General features: G+C 39.5%; 1 protein-coding gene across 4 annotated transcripts in view; it reads left to right on the forward strand.

The window, feature by feature from the left end:
• Col12a1 (collagen type XII alpha 1 chain) overlaps positions 1–16458 on the forward strand; it is a 108065-nt gene that overhangs the window by 29996 nt on the left and 61611 nt on the right. For 2 of the 4 annotated variants that reach the window (XM_075965135.1, XM_075965134.1), the window contains exons 14-25: positions 2352–2624; positions 6462–6728; positions 7240–7432; positions 8401–8522; positions 10178–10327; positions 10410–10529; positions 10628–10792; positions 11229–11375; positions 13682–13821; positions 14440–14569; positions 15344–15486; positions 15792–15921. In XM_075965135.1, coding sequence (XP_075821250.1) covers positions 2352–2624; positions 6462–6728; positions 7240–7432; positions 8401–8522; positions 10178–10327; positions 10410–10529; positions 10628–10792; positions 11229–11375; positions 13682–13821; positions 14440–14569; positions 15344–15486; positions 15792–15921 — 1980 coding nt within the window. The remainder of the gene's footprint in view (positions 1–2351; positions 2625–6461; positions 6729–7239; positions 7433–8400; positions 8523–10177; positions 10328–10409; positions 10530–10627; positions 10793–11228; positions 11376–13681; positions 13822–14439; positions 14570–15343; positions 15487–15791; positions 15922–16458) is intronic. The other 2 variants (XM_075965137.1, XM_075965136.1) reach the window with 1 other exon arrangement.

Genomic DNA, 16458 nt, shown 5'->3' on the forward strand with positions numbered 1-16458 from the left:
AGAGCAGTATGCGGGATAACAGCCTAAACAAGGAGGGATACTCTTATCACTCTGACTGATGAAAGAAACTGGGTTGAGCATTTATCTTTGCGGTCATGGCTTCTGAATTAGACTTTCGTCTCCTTTCCTTGGGGTCCGAGCTGCAACTTCTGTGGGGATGTGGTGATGTGTGTCTACAGATGATGTTCATATACCTTTGTCAGAAGCTGGGCGTTAAAGGCCCGTTCCTTGTAACTGAGAATCTTCTCTGGGGTCACTCAAGTCATTGTTGGTGTGCCTTTAATGAGAAGTCAACTATCCTTTAGTTGCTATTTCATTTGTATCTTAAAAAGGCCTTTTGCAAATAAATCCCAGGGCATTAAGGCACTTGACAAAGTCTTTATTGTGATTTTGTTTGTATTTTGTTCTAGTTTTACAAGGTTTTTGATTCTTAAAATAGTTGGTTAAACTCATGGGAAGACATGTCTAGTGATGAGGGAACGTTTTGTTTTAAGCTCAGAAATGTCTCCGTGAATACATTTTTGCTTCAACCACAATTCTCTTCCTGTTATTTTTCTCATAGTGAAATTATTTGCTTGTGTTTGTGAGACTGATGCTTGTTGTCATGGAAACAAACAATCCCACAAATTCAGTGCTTTAGAAATTAGGAAGAAAAGCAGATTGAAAGACACAGACCTTAGGAAAAGTAGACATTGGTGATTACTCTGATATTAATTTGGTAGAAAATTTCTATTTTCTATATGCTTGGAGAATATCATTAATGCATTAACTAGCTTCTTTAAATCCAAAGTCACTATTAAGTGAGTTCATTTCCCTGTAGTCCTCCTGACTGCAGGCCAAGAAATTCAGAAGCAAAGGCACATGTGGAAAAATGGCCTATAGTAAGCAAAGGGAAAGTGTGTTGCAGACTTGAAACGTTGCAGAATTGTGGGAAATCAGTCATCAAAACAAGTAGAAACCAACAAACAACCAAACTAAGCCAAGAAGCCAGCGACAGGAAGTTGCACTTTCATATTCTGCAAGTGAAGAAGATGTAGCGGTTATCACCATGCAAGCAACAAATTCTCAGGGCAAAGGGTTTTCATCTTTAAGTGCTGAGGAAAAAAGTCACTATGTTCTTGAAAATAAGTGTTCTTGGTTTCAGTGAAATATGCAGCTAATTCCGTCCCAGAGATGAGATGGCCTGTCTACTTTCAAAGTCATTTATAATGGACTAAGAACTTTCCATTAGGATCTGGTAGCCTTTCCAGCTTCTGTTTTATTTATCTTTCCCTCTACATTCTACCATGTATGAGGAGAGTGTTTGTGCACTGACATTTTTTCATTAATACTTATCTTTATTTTTGGTTGATGCTTAATTGTTTATGAGTAGTTCTGAAATGTTCATTGCACTCCGAGTTAAAAAAACAGCAGCTTTCAAAAATCTAGTATGTGCACTGTCATTTACATGAATGTAAAACAATTATTGGCATAATGTATGCTGAGGAGGCAGATAGTTTTATAGTTATGTCACAGTGTGGTATAAACCCTAGCAAAAGCATTCAATATAAAGTGACTAGTATATTTATATTACATTTGAAATATGGAAAATGAGGGTTTCAGTAAGAGACATCTGTGCCTATCATAAGTTTAGGTTTCTATGTCTTTCCATTTAGGGGAAGAATAGATTAATGAAAGAGCCATGATTTGGTAGCAGACAATTTTGATCAGACAGAACAAGAAGTGTGCTCTATTTGATGACTCATTACATTTAAGTTGTCCAGAATTATTGGTGACACAGTTTCATTGGAGTGAAGCTGTGTCAAAAGTTTGTACTTTTGCTCTCTTGAACCAAATACTCAAATTAAAGTTTATTCAGAAAGCTGGGGTGGAAGCTAAGATTTGCAAGCAGTATACGATGGTTGTAGTAACTGTAATTCATAAATTGAAATGAATATATTAAAATTAGAGAGAAAGGAAAACATCCTGGTAATGACATGGAGACCTTTGTGGAAGTGGGCTTTGTCCCAAAGTACTCTGACATCTGATAAAATATTGACATTCAGACATTGTTCCTTTTAGAAAAAAGTTAAAAGCATTCATTTCTTCGAATCTGGGTGTCTGCCTTGACCTAGAGGGCCCCGTAATACAAATAAGCACATGGGGGTTGATAGTTAGGAATTGTGCAGCATGAAGTTTTCTTCTGCTGATTTGCTCCATTGATGAAAAATAGCCCCAAAGCTCAGAAACAATGATCAATTTTAGAGAGACTGAGTTTGAGTCCAGTAAGTTAGGATGTCTACCAGGATGAAGGAATACTTAACTATTCAGGTGACATTTAAAAAGTGATACTCTTTTAACCTCTGTTCTAGAACGTGGTTCACCCCAAGATCTAGTTACTAAGGACATCACGAACACATCGATTGGGGCCTATTGGACATCTGCTCCAGGAATGGTTCGAGGGTACAGAGTCTCATGGAAGTCGCTTTATGATGACATTGAGGTTGGAGAGAAAAATCTTCCTGGAGATGCAATTCATACTATGATAGAGAATCTACAGCCAGAGACCAAGTACAGAATTTCAGTTTTTGCAACTTACAGCAGCGGAGAAGGAGAACCCGTGACTAAAGATGCCACAACCGAATGTAGGTAACTTCCCAAGAGTGTGGGGATACATGTTGGTGCTACCTAAGAACTAATCAGTTCAGGTGACATGAAATTGAGCCACTGAGGTTTTTTTTTTCACTTGGGAATAAGAACTGAACATGAATGATGGTTAAGTGTGGCTTAAGTTCCAATTAGGTTCTCATCTGAAAAATAATATATTTGGACCATTTTGAATTCTTCCCAGCCATGCGTATGTGTCCATTTTGTTTTCTAGTAAAAGGGTCAGCTAGCTAGGATACTAAACAAGTGAAAATACAGCTCCCATGTAGACCAAGCAAATTCAGGAGGCTTTGTGACTGCATGACCTTAGTCAAGGGCCTTCGCTTTCTTCTGATGTCAGTTTCCTAATCTGTAGAATACAGATGATAAATGCCTTCTCTTGCAGTGCCATGAGTATTAAATGAAATGATAGTAGACAGAGCACCAGGTACAGTGCCTACCTAGCCACTTAAGGATGTTCTTCCTGTTTTCTGAGTGACAGTGTATATGTTCAGTAATTTTAACAAGGGTACCACCTTGGTAGGGGTGTGGAGAATGGAAAAAATTGTGTGTATACGGAGGCAGGGAAGGATACTTGGATATATCTGTGCTTTTTGATCACTATTTTCTTTCTTTTTTTTTTTTTTTTGAGACAGGGTTTTATTACGTAGCCCCTGCTGGCTTAAACTAACTATGTCGATGAACTAGTTCCACATTCACAGAGATCTGCCTGCCTCTGCCTCTTGAGTGTTGGGATTAAGGGCGTGTGCCAGTAGATCTGGCCTCTCTTTGCTCATTTTTCCTGTGATGTGAATAGTGGTCTAAGGGATCACACTGGAAGGACTGTCTCAGGGAGGAATATACTCAGTTCACACTCTATCTGGTATGAAGATGTCCTTATCTAACACTGTAGCATGTACAATGCATAGGCATAACAAAAGCCAAATCGGAGCAACCCCAAGAAAGCATAGAATATTTAAACCTAACAAAACCAAAGCAACCAAGCCAAACCAAACAAGAAGGCAGCCATGATAAAACCAAATAACAACAAGCATCTGTTAGTCACAGACATTTCTACACATTTAGAGAAAAGCCTTTTCTTCGTTTGTTTTGGAAAGGTTCACAGTTTTACATGGGCTTCTTCACGTGTGCTTAGAAGTGTGTCCAGCATCACTTTAAACTGAAACTTAAGGACATGTCCCATGAATGTTTATGCCATGAAATAATGAGCTGGGATTAGAATATGGGTTGTCCCTCTTCACGATGACTAGTTCAGCAGTGGCATGGGGGCAACACCGTGAGCTGTTGAAGCTACAACGGTGCCTTTCAGAAAAATACAGAAGCCTACTAATTTTAGTGTTTATAAACATTGGTGATGATCTAATGAGAAGAACTTTCACTTTTCTTCTCTTTTACTGTAAGATACAATTAAAATATTTTTAAGGTAGCACATAAGGGAATGAGTTTCACTGTGGCATCTTCATAGACAGGCTCAGGATGCGTTTTATTTTGTTCTCCTCCCAGACTATAATCTCCGTGTTTCCAGCTTTCTTTCCCTAGTTAGTTCCCTTCTACCGTTTTCCAGTTACAGATATTTTATTACTCTATTTCCTCCCCCAAAATCTCTTCTTCTTCTCTTATGAATCCCCCCTTTGCTAGCTTTATGACCTACGAACACACACATACACACACACTTAGGTTCTTTGCATCAGAGTTGGGGATAAGGGAGGGTGAGTTTGACCTGGTTGGTATCTCCACTTTCTCTACTAAGGTCACTGGGCACTGATATCATTAGATTAGGACCTCATCTACATAAGCTTATTTAACCCAAAGGTCCTGTGAGCATCCACATTGGAGGTTAGAGCTGCAACATGATTTTTGGGGAGAACACAATTGTTACATCCAAAATTTAGGTCATAAATTTGTTCTTGGTGTGCCATATAATTTTTATTTGAGACCAGATATTTTGAGTTTTATTTTATTGGGTTCTGGAAAGTATATTACTATAAATATTAATCTTGTTCCCCTACCTAGAATGTAGTTATTTGGAAATAGTTTGATCTTTTTGAAATTCATGTTAAGACCTGTTTTATTTTAGAAGTACTTTTGCTTTGTTATCTGTAATAGGGAGAGGGTCTGCTTTTGGTCCCAGCCACCCCTTTATCTTAACCCCCGAAATAAGCTCACAGAAATTGTATTAATTAAATTACTGACTGGCCCATTATCTCTAGCCTCTTATTAGCTAACTCTCACATATTAGTTTAACCCATCTCCATTAATGCGTATCACCACTTGACTGTGGCTTACCAGCATGAGTCTAACCAGCGACCGCCTAGGGCAGGAAAACCATGGCATTTGCCTGACTCTGCTCTTCCTCCCAGAATTCTGTTCTGTCTTCCCCGCCTACCTGAATTCCACCCTATCAACTAGGCCAAGACAGTTTCTTTAATAACCAACGAAAGCAACACAAATACAGAAGGGCCTCCTACACCAGTTATCGAAGCAATCCCCTGCTGTACACCTTGCATGGCATCACCTCAATTCTAAGGTTTGGTCTTCTGGCTGGGGGAAGCTTTCTGACCACATGTGAGCTTCAAGAGTGGTTCTGTTTATTTCGGGTGATGTGTTCTCTAGTTTGTGGTACTTTCCTCATACACATGCCCTGACTTACCCTGGGTTGGGGACCCAAGGAGAATTTTCTGTGTGTTTGGGGACATTTTCTCTGTGGCCTTCTCTCTGCTGCAGTTCTCTGTCTGTGGACTCCATTCGATGTGGACTCCCACTGTCTCATCAGTTAGGAAAATCACAGGGCTCCATCTGGGTCCCACCTGCCTGTGTTGGTGCCTGGAAGCACACCAGCAACAAAATGGCCAACACAGAGTCAGCCCAAGTCTGTTCCTAAAATCCCAGGGTTCACTGGTGCTAACTGACGATCATTGTCTGAAAACTATTTTAACAAAGTTTTTTCCCTCCCTATTTAAAACTGTTTCGTTATGATTCTTACCCACTTGACCATGAAAATTTCTTCAAAATCAAAGAATACAGTTGATTTTGTTTCCTTCAGCTTTAGCGTACTTGCGAGTCTTCTAGTATTGAATTAAATGATTCTGATGATAAACTTATTATTTATAAGAAAGGGGATATTTTTGTTTGAAGATATTGGATGATCTATTTCTGACAGTTATTCATAATAGTTAAATATTGCTAAAAGAGCTAGCTGAGTGATGGTATTAGCTTCATATTAGATACATGTTAACACACAGTGCTCCCTAACATACTTGGTATGTATGCTTTCATCTGCCAGCCTTGAGATGTTTTCACCTATTAGAGTTGCTATTCCTTTGTGTTCATAGTCTTACATGCACATGGAAATCAGAAGATGGCTGTCAATCATCCTGACTCTGACCAGTTACTTACAGATTGTAGCTTCTTCTGAAAAGGCCTGAATAAAATTTCTAACTCTTTATTTTTGATCTTTAGTATTCCTTGTGGCTTTATTACTAGAGGAATTCTTTACAGAGAAAGCACAATAAAAATTTAAAACCACATCTTTGGAGATGAATTTCTTTTCCTTTACTAAAGTTTCTAGAATGCAACTAGGAAATCCATGCAATATGAACTTTCATTTTTTTAGTATTAACTGGATAAAGCAAAAGCATCCCCACCGAGGCCATCCTGAGATTAAGCTCACATGCCATCATGAACCCAAGAGACTATGATGCTCAGCATTTGTGTCCACACTTAAGAATACAGTTTCTTCTCATGTGAAGGAGGTGGCAAACAAAATTAGTTTTCTTTTGACATGCTATAGATTATTATTTTTTTTTGTTTCACAGTATCCCAAGATTCCAAAACCTTAAAAGTGGATGAAGAAACAGAACACACGATGAGAGTTACATGGAAACCAGCACCAGGGAAAGTTGTCAACTACCGTGTTGTGTATCGCCCTCAAGGGGGAGGGAGACAAATGGTCGCTAAGGTGCCACCCACAGTCACTTCAACAGTGCTAAAGAGGCTTCAACCCCAGACCACATATGACATCACAGTTCTCCCGATGTATAAGACAGGAGAAGGAAAGCTTAGGCAAGGATCAGGGACAACAGGTATACAACAATAATAATACGAATCATGCCTTTGGGGGAGAAAGTATGCTGCCTTTCAAAAAGAAGGTTAGAATGTATCGATTTCATCTGTAAACATTTCAAATTGAATCTGGGGTGGGGGGGTCTGTAGCTGAGTTGTCGAGTATTTGCCCAACAGGAGGGAGACCCTGGATTCAAGCTCCAGCACCATGCATGCAAACACTTTCAATTTGTAATACATTAAGTTGTATTTATTAGGGGGCATGTCTAATTAGTGCATTATTTGCTTTGCAAATCTAGTTCCTGGTAAAATGATTCTACCGGCTAATATATTAATCTAAGACTTGCCTGAATCGCGAGACTTGTTTATGCCGCTCTGGCAACACTCCATTTCACAGGGCTTTTAGCGACCCTGACATCTTGTGCTATTGGACTTGACTCTCTATACAGTCATATTTTTGTGGGTGTGAATAAAAAACACGTAAGCCTATCTTATTGGTAATCTTTTTAAAAAACCTTTTTCATTTTACAGCTTCTCGGTTTAAATCACCAAGAAACCTCAAAACTTCTGACCCGACAATGTCAAGTTTCCGCGTGACTTGGGAGCCTGCCCCTGGGGAAGTGAAAGGTTACAAAGTCACATTCCACCCCACAGGGGATGACAGAAGACTAGGGGAGTTGGTCCTTGGACCATATGACAACACAGTTGTCTTGGAGGAGCTTAGGTACGAATGAACTGTATTTGTGCTTAAAGATTATATCACTTATATAAATGATCAGGTTTGGCACATAGAACCTCCTCTTATCTGTTTTCAGAAATAAGCAAAGAATTAAGATTAAACAAATAGTTTGTATTTTCAAATATTTTTTGTTATTAAGTGATCAGGGATAACTTTTAAAAAAAGGAATCCCTGGATTTTAACATGTCCTTATCACATAGTTTTCTTACAATTGCAGCCATGTGGAAATGTGTGGCCAGGTAACTCATTCTGAGACTCCCAGTGTGGGTGTCCCTGCAGTGAAGCACACTGGAGCTCAAAGGCCAGCGTCTGAGCTTGTTGCCAGCTGGCAAAACAGCCTTGGGTTGATTCAAGGTCTAGTTTCAGACAGTGAGCTGGGAAACAGAGGAGTGTGAGTTTGAACAGCAGCACTCCACATCCATCCAGTCATACCGACCTGCTACTGGGTGTTCCTCTTAGAAACTTCCTCTGTTCGAGTGTGCATTCAGTAACATTAAACCTGTTAATGCTTGCTGTTCATGATCACTTGTGTAGATTGGAAGAAAGTTGGTGATGGCACTGTTTGACGCTGCCCAGTGCTTAGCATCCTGGGTTACCTTGCAGACATCAAACATTTCAATCTCCTTAAGCCTCTGAGATTCACTCAGAGGCAACAGAAGAAAGGCAGCTCCTTCCTCTCCTTTCTGAGGCACATCGGGGGAATGCTGCCTCTGGCAGCAAAGCCAGTCCAGAAATGGTGCTGTGAATCCCCGGAGCTCCCTGGAATGCTGGGTGGCTGCTTCCCTGTGAGTCAGGCTGGAATGAGATGGCAGCTATTTTTCTTCTTTCACAATACTGAACATTTTAAGTTCCTGTGGGTGAAAGTTTGTTAGTGAAGGCGGATATCTTTAACAAGTTGGAAACTGCTTCCCTGAACCCATGGTCCATACCCACTGTGCACATCCCTGTTCCAGGGCAGGCACCACCTACAGAGTCAATGTCTTTGGGATGTTTGACGGAGGAGAAAGTTTGCCACTTGTTGGGCAAGAGATGACAACCCTTTCTGATACAACCGTGACACCATTTTTATCCTCTGGTAAGAAACTGAGTTATATTTCTATAGGAAATAGTATTGTGAAACTATCTCATATGTGAAGTGTTAGGTTATTAAACAGTGACAAGTAATTATAATTTTTCACTGCAATATATTTAAATAATTCACATACTATTTTATGTTTGAATGAACTGCTTCAAGAAATCCAGCTGAGTCTATTTTTGGTTTTTTCTTTCATTTTTGCATTAATTAAATACCGTTATTTAAAAATGGGTTTTATTCAGTGTGACAGCAGTAGTTACACTCTCTAATTTTTCTTTTTAGTTATACAATTTTCTTTTGGTATAACGATTATATATTTTTACTTCAGTGGCTTATTTGGGCTGAGAAAGAAGGTTTTACATATGAAAAAGTGGGCAATCAATGACTTGCAAACAAAATGGTAGCACAAACCCTTTAGACATTCTGCCCCTTGCCATAAATACAGGTTTTATGTGAACCAAGACAGCATTTAATAGAACTGAAGTTGAGAGGAAGAGGTAGAGTTTACTTCTAAACTTTTAAAAAGTCATTTGCTAAAACGAGTCAGTCTTAGCACAGCCAGAGATGTTAAAGGTGTAGGTCCTAGGAACACTGGGAGTCTTCCGTCTTGGGAAAGGTATGACACACATGGCATTGTGTAGTTGGTAGTGTGATGGGCATCACCTAAGTTTCTTTCCTTTTAAAACTGAGAGAAAGATGATCTGATAACATTGCAATGAATGGGGAAGTTTAGAGCTGGGGACTCAAGCTTCATGAAAAAAGAGGATTTAAAGTTAGACGTGGCGGGAAGAAAGTCACATTTTGATATTTTGCATTGTTTCATTGTTTCTCTTATGATGACATTAACTGGCTTATATTTTTATTTTGTAGCTTGTCACTGAGGATATTGGGATTATTTTCTCTTCCCAAACACCTTCGCTTTGTATCTGTGTTTGTCTGTCCCACAGCCCTCGATTCGTGTATTTCTTTGCATATTTTTCCTAATTGTCTTCCTCCTTCCTCAATTCTTTGAATGTGCAAACTTTGCTGTCTGAAATTATCTACAGTAGATGAAAAAGTTAGAAAAATAGCAGTGAAACAATAGAACAGTGTGTTAGATTTTCAAAGCATGTTTTTACTTCATAAAGTTCTGATTTCAAGAGTCATGTGTCTAATCCTTATAACTTGTAATAGTTACCTGGTATCTTAATTATTATAAGGGATATTTTTGGCTCACTTAAACCATTTATGGTTTATATATTTAATCAGTTCATCTTATATTTATTTGCTAATATCTTAAATAGTGAAGAATGCAATATCCAAATCTTATTCAAATTATTTATAATTATTGTTAGATAGCTATGCATTCTCATTGATTATTTTAGGTATTGATTGTGTGAGCCTTTCAAACTGACCATCATGGTTTAATTAAAATCTCTAGGTTCTATGATCATGGTCAGGAAATAGAGTCAAAGATGAAGATTTGCCACTGAAAGAATCTTTGGGGAAATTGGTTTTTGTGTGACTTATTTTAGGTTAATAAATTATAGCTGTGGCTTTGAATATTAAGCTTACCTGGTATGTTGAACTAGAAAACTTGGGTAGCAGCAGCTGCAAAGGGAGCGACCTGCCAACTCTGTGTTCCTTACCGTCCTGTCTCACGATTGCTGTGTCAGGGATGGAGTGCCTCACCAGAGCGGAAGCAGACATTGTCTTGCTGGTGGATGGGTCATGGAGTATCGGCCGCGCAAATTTTAGAACCGTGAGAAGCTTCATTTCTCGTATTGTGGAAATCTTTGAAATTGGTCCCAAGCGAGTCCAAATTGGTAGGTTTCCGACAACACTGAAGATCTTTGACAACTTAACTGCGATCTTTAATCCATCCTAACGTCCATGGTTTCATTTTAGCTCTCGCTCAGTACAGTGGAGACCCCAGAACAGAGTGGCAGTTAAATGCCCACAGAGACAAGAAGAGTTTATTACAGGCTGTGGCGAACTTACCGTACAAAGGAGGAAACACCCTCACGGGTAAGTCAGGACGCTTTGCTGCAGATTTGGCACGTGCTTTTGGTCAGGCAGAGAGTTGAGAAACGATGTGACTGGCTGTCTTCTAAAAATCCCCCTAGGCATGGCTTTGAATTTCATTCGCCAACAGAGCTTCAAGACCCAAGCTGGCATGAGGCCTCGCGCTCGCAAAATTGGAGTTCTCATTACCGATGGGAAATCACAAGACGACGTGGAGGCTCCATCAAAGAAACTCAAGGATGAAGGAGTGGAACTGTTTGCTATTGGTAAGACCTGGAGAAGATAGTGATGCCCTGGGTGGCAGATGGGCTGAGGACATTTTTGTAGTTAAAAATATTATTGGATTACCATAGTCACTCAAACCAACGAGGTGGTAGAATTCTTGACACTTCTGAACAAAAGTCTCGTGAGAGAGGAGTTGAAATAAATTAACAAAGGGGAAAAAGCTAATACTTACTTTGACATTTCAGCTCTAGTTGTTTTGGAGTGATCAAGACCTGGCTACATCTGAGAAGAATAAGATTCCACCAGGGATTTATTTGCCTACAGAGGCCTCTGTGGGCGCTTGGCGCTCATCTGCATGTACCCTTATACAGACTCAGTGGCAGAGCACTTTCAAAAGGAAAAGGCCTGAAGCATTTGCCTCATTCCATCACCATGTCCTGAACGGTGCTTTCAATTTGTAATTAACTGTTTTCCAAGGTATTAAGAACGCTGATGAAGCTGAGCTAAAGATGATCGCCACGGATCCAGATGACATCCATGCATACAATGTGGCTGATTTTGAGTCATTATCCAAGATTGTGGACGACCTCACCATCAACTTGTGTAACAGCGTCAAGGGCCCTGGTAAGCTTAGCTAGGTGCTGCTCTGTCTGGGTGGGGTCCTCACTCTGAAACGCTCAGCAGTGTTAGAGGCTTTTGCTTCCTGGCTGCCAGGAGCATCCCCTGAGTTGTGGTGAGTAGATATGACATACAATTTAGGTTACCTGCATCTGGCACACAGTGGACAATCGAAGGCTTTTAGGAAATTAATTGTAAAATTTTGTCCTTGTTAGTGAAAATTCCTTCCTTTTTATATAGGAAGAGTTTGGTAAAATTGTTCTTCATTTATTTTTCTTGGTTCTGGGAAAGTTAGTATGAGTTTAACCTTACAGAAATAGTAGAAACCATTCTAGACTTTTGTAGAATTGTCTTTACTGGTGCCAAATGTCTTCTTGGGGGGAACTTCCTAGTTAAGAATCTCTATTTTAGTTCATTTGTAAATGATATATTTTGGGGGGGGTTGGGGCGGAATCAAACTAGAAAATGGCTTCTAGTGTATTTAAGGATTTATTTAGGCCATATGGCTCAGCAAATGCACAAAAGTGGGAGAAGAGAATAAAGGAGAGTTAAGAGACACCCTTTCTGGTTCGGATCTGTTCTGTAGTGGCGCAGTTTCTTGTTAGTGCTATGTCACACAGATGGCAACGACAAGCTCAGAGATTTGGATTGCTAAGTAATGTTTGGTAGCCTCTTCCAGCTTCCTAAGACATAGGCCTGGGAGAGGCATCCTATGCCTGCTTTCTTTTCTTCAATTGTAGACTGTCAGATCTGCTGCTCTACGCTGATAACCCCTGGATGTGAAGAGAAGTTACAGTCCTAAACTTGAGACTTTTAGAAATAGTGCAATCCTTCTTTACTGGCAGAGACATAGATACCGAGAAGTTACTCAGTTGGGGTCAAACGCCTAGGGATGTTGTTGTGGGGCTTTGAATGAGGTAACCATGGAAAGGGATTAGGGGTTAGAAACAAAATTTCAGAACTGGGTTTGTAGTGACAGGAGAGGGCCCAGATAGATAGGACATTGAAAGAACCAACACTGAAGGGCTTTGCAAAAATAACGACACACAAATCCATGCTCCTTAGGCTGTGAGGACGTCTCTGTTAGACATGTGAATTGTGTGCAGACAGTCTGTCATTAACTTGCAATGGTTTCAGAGAAGTAGGGTGGTTCAGTAAACAGAGTGGCAGAAATGCTTCACAATATTTGGGTCCTTGGTTACACTCACATTTTATTTTTCATGTTCCTTCTTGAACTTCTGTCTCCAAACTTTTAAAGATTTTCTCTTTTGGATTTTGAACAACAGTCTGACCTTTTCCCTGGAGAAATAGACCAGCTGGGCAGCCAGAATTTGTAGGCTTCTGGCTTTGGGTTAGCTGAGAGAAATGTCTTTTTTTATTCAATTGGAGTGAACTCTGAGTGGGGATGAAAACATCTTTTATCTTTATTTATTTATTTTTTTAATCAACCAAGTAATAGTTGCATTCATTGAAGTTTCCCAGACAGTAAAACTACTTGATAATTTTGTAAGCTTGACTTTGACCCAAGTAGACATGCTCACCCAGTTTGGGCTCACAAAGAATCCCAGAAGAGTTTATAAGAAAGTGATTTGTCATGGTCATGGACTCATAGGAGTGACTCCTTTCTCTTTAAACTATTTGCAACATATTTGCTATTGTCTACAATGCATTTGTCATGTCCATTTTTATTGTTATTTTATAGACACTGTTATTTACTCTTATCTACCCACAGACTGGCTATTTTAAAATAGTTATTTTTATATTTAAAAATATCAATACGTGCTTATTTTCATTCTTTCTTGAGTAAAAAATAATTAGATTTTCTTATTGCCTATTTAGACCTAAACACATAAGAAGCTTAACATAGACAGCAACTAGTGTTATCTTCATAGAATATAACATGCCTAGGAATAGTAATGGGGTAGTGATCTTGGTCTAACCTCAGACAATGGAAAAGTTGAATTGATTGGTCTTTTCCTCTGATTATGCGAATGGGTTGAGAGGGGAAATGGTGCCAGAGATGACTCAGAGGTCTTGGGTCGAGGTGACATTTTGACTAGTGGTTTCATGAAGAACAGGAGATCGTGTTTAAAGAGCTCTAGTTTGAACCTTCTGAGATTAAGGAACCTTTTGACCATTTGTTCAGAAAGGTCAGTGAGCAATAGGTCTCTATATAGATTCATTACCCTCTTCCCATGTGAAGGAAAGGCTGTAAAAACTTCTATGTAGATCAGTGCTGTTTCAGTCTAATTTCCTACTTCCCCCCTTGCTACAGAAATGAAAGAGTGTGTACACTTTATCTCCGCACACAGGTGACTTGGAAGCACCATCTAACTTAGTTATTTCGGAGAGGACTCACCGTTCCTTTAGAGTGAGCTGGACACCTCCTTCTGACAGTGTGGACAGATACAAGGTGGAATATTACCCTGTTTCTGGAGGGAAACGCCAGGAGGTGAGTAGATGACTCTTAAGCCCTCCTTCCTCATGCAGAGATTGGGTGCTTCTCATTAGAGCTCAGAGGAAAATGTTGGGTGAGAAACAATAGATGAATGGAGAATGGTCCTCTCTGTTCCTCTCAAGGCACTGCTCTTTGAACTTCATGAAAGGGAAATAGTTTTTAAAAAAAATGTTCCTAATGCTCAGAATATCAATATGATTTTTTCAAACAAGTTAATTGATTCATAAGTTTGAATTAGATGCATAAAGTTGACAAGTGAATCTTATTAAGGATGAGAATTTATTAGTTTTACAAATACGGCAATGAAAGCTGGGAAAAATTATGTTATCACCTCCTAAGTAAATTGGGAGCATGGGGACCTTGGGAGAGGCCTAAAGGGGAAGGGAGAGGCAGGGAGGGGAGCAGAGAAAAATGTATAGCTCAACAAAAATCAATAAAAATGTCAAAAAATAAATTATGTTATCACACCTGAGATCTTTCTGCAATCTAGTAATTTCTCAAAATAAAGGACAAAGCCTCGTGAGATACCTTCTAAACTTACTTCAGACAGCTGCTTGGAGGTCTGGCTTGAAGAATGGAGTTGACTGTTCTTCCATTTATTCTCCCCTCCAGTTTTATGTGAGTCGACTGGAAACCAGCACAGTGCTGAAAGACCTGAAGCCTGAGACCGAATATGTGGTGAATGTGTACTCTGTGGTTGAGGATGAATACAGCGAGCCTCTGAAGGGCACAGAGAAAACCCGTAAGTCCCATGGGGAGCAGCAACAAGGATGTAACTCCATTGTTTCTTTTCCAAGACAAAGAAAGAGGTCATGGCACATGGGAAATTTTTGCCAGCCTTTGACAAACTCACTGTGTTCCAGTCATTGATGTCAACTCACATCTTAAGTATGTTCTTCTTTCTTTCTTTCTTTCTTTCTTTCTTTCTTTCTTTCTTTCTTTCTTTCTTTCTTTCTTTCTCTCTCTCTCGCTCTCTCTTTCTCTTTCTTTCTTTCTTTCTTTCTTTCTTTCTTTCTTTCTTTCTTTCTTTCCTTTCTTTCCCTCTCTCTGTCTTCTCCTCCTTTTCTTCTTCTTCTTCTTCTTCTTCTTCTTCTTCTTCTTCTTCTTCTTCTTCTTCTTCTTCTTCTTCTTCTTCTTCTTCGAAATGAAGTGAAATAATGGGTTAGTAACTTCTGTCTGAAGTTCTATGACAAAAGAATAAAAATAGCTTAGTGATGTTCCAGAAAAAGGGATTAAAGTCTCAGAAAGCTTATCTATTTTGGCTTTCATATGGTTCCATTGGAATGCCATTTGTAATCTGAACTTTGAGCGTTTTCCTCTTTTTAAGAGTTGGAATGTGTATCCTGGAGAATGAAGTGCAATCAACACTGACATTGGGTCTTTATGGGTAAAGGGAGCTATAGTAAATCATCAATTTCTCAAGCAACACACTTTCTGTTAACATATATGTTATCAACAAAATAGGAAACATTTATTTGAAGGGATTCCACTGATGTCCACTTTTGTGTTTTCATAGTGCCAGTTCCTGTAGTTAGCCTGAATATTTATGACATTGGCCCCACCACCATGCATGTGCAATGGCAGCCTGTGGGAGGAGCTACTGGCTATACTGTGTCACACCAACCAGTTAGAACCCCTGAAGCAGCAAAACCCAAAGAGGTGAGAGATACCTGTTTCTTAATCACTCTGCTCTTCTCAGACTTTATAGGTTGACAGTTCTATTATACTGCCAATACTTATGAATCAATTTATGACTCTATACCCCAACCAAAATAGAAATGAGGTTTGTGACCTGTAACCCATTAAAAAAAATACATTGGTATGAAAGAAAAAATAATCCAGTTCTTTTGAATGTAAAAGCTGTGTTCTAACCTAGTGGTTACTAACAGGCCTCTGCTGCATCTCCCAGAAATTGGAAGCCCTGACTCACATGTTTTATTTTCCCCCGGCATGCCCTTGTGCAGATGCGTGTGGGTCCAACAGTGAACGACGTGCAGCTGACTGGCCTCCTTCCTAACACTGAATATGAGGTCACGGTCCAAGCTGTCCTGCATGACCTCACTAGTGAACCTGCCAAAGCTCGGGAAGTCACATGTAAGATGTTACTGGCTTTTTTCTTTTTCTTATTGCTGTTAAAGTTAACATTTGTTGGAATATTTCCACACGATGTTAGTGATAGTTTGATAATTAATGCATAATTGTAGTTATTATTTTTGTTAATATATGAAGTAGTAGGTGTAATTTCATTATTCCATATATTTATACCACGCACTTTCCTTATATTTGTCCTTCACTACTCTGTCCCTTTCCACTCTCCTTTATTCCTCCAAGTAGAACCTTTTCTGAGACTGTATTCTGTCATATCTGGCCATGTCAGCACTGATCAATCAATCAATCAGCCTATCTTTTTGTTTTGTTTTGTTTTTCAAGACAGTTTCTCTGTGTAGCTTTGGTGTCTGTCCTGAAACAGGCTCCTGCAGGCGAGACTGGCCTTGAACCCACAGAGATTCTCCTGCCTCGGCCTCCTAAGTGCTGGAATTAAAGGCAGGCACCATTACCTCCCGGCTATCCTTTTTTATGTTTAATGAACCTTATTTTGAGGCATAGCCTATCAGCAGTAGAGTGTTAGAG

The sequence above is a fragment of the Microtus pennsylvanicus genome, chromosome 3, assembly GCF_037038515.1.
Source record: "Microtus pennsylvanicus isolate mMicPen1 chromosome 3, mMicPen1.hap1, whole genome shotgun sequence".
Taxonomy (NCBI): domain Eukaryota; kingdom Metazoa; phylum Chordata; class Mammalia; order Rodentia; family Cricetidae; genus Microtus; species Microtus pennsylvanicus.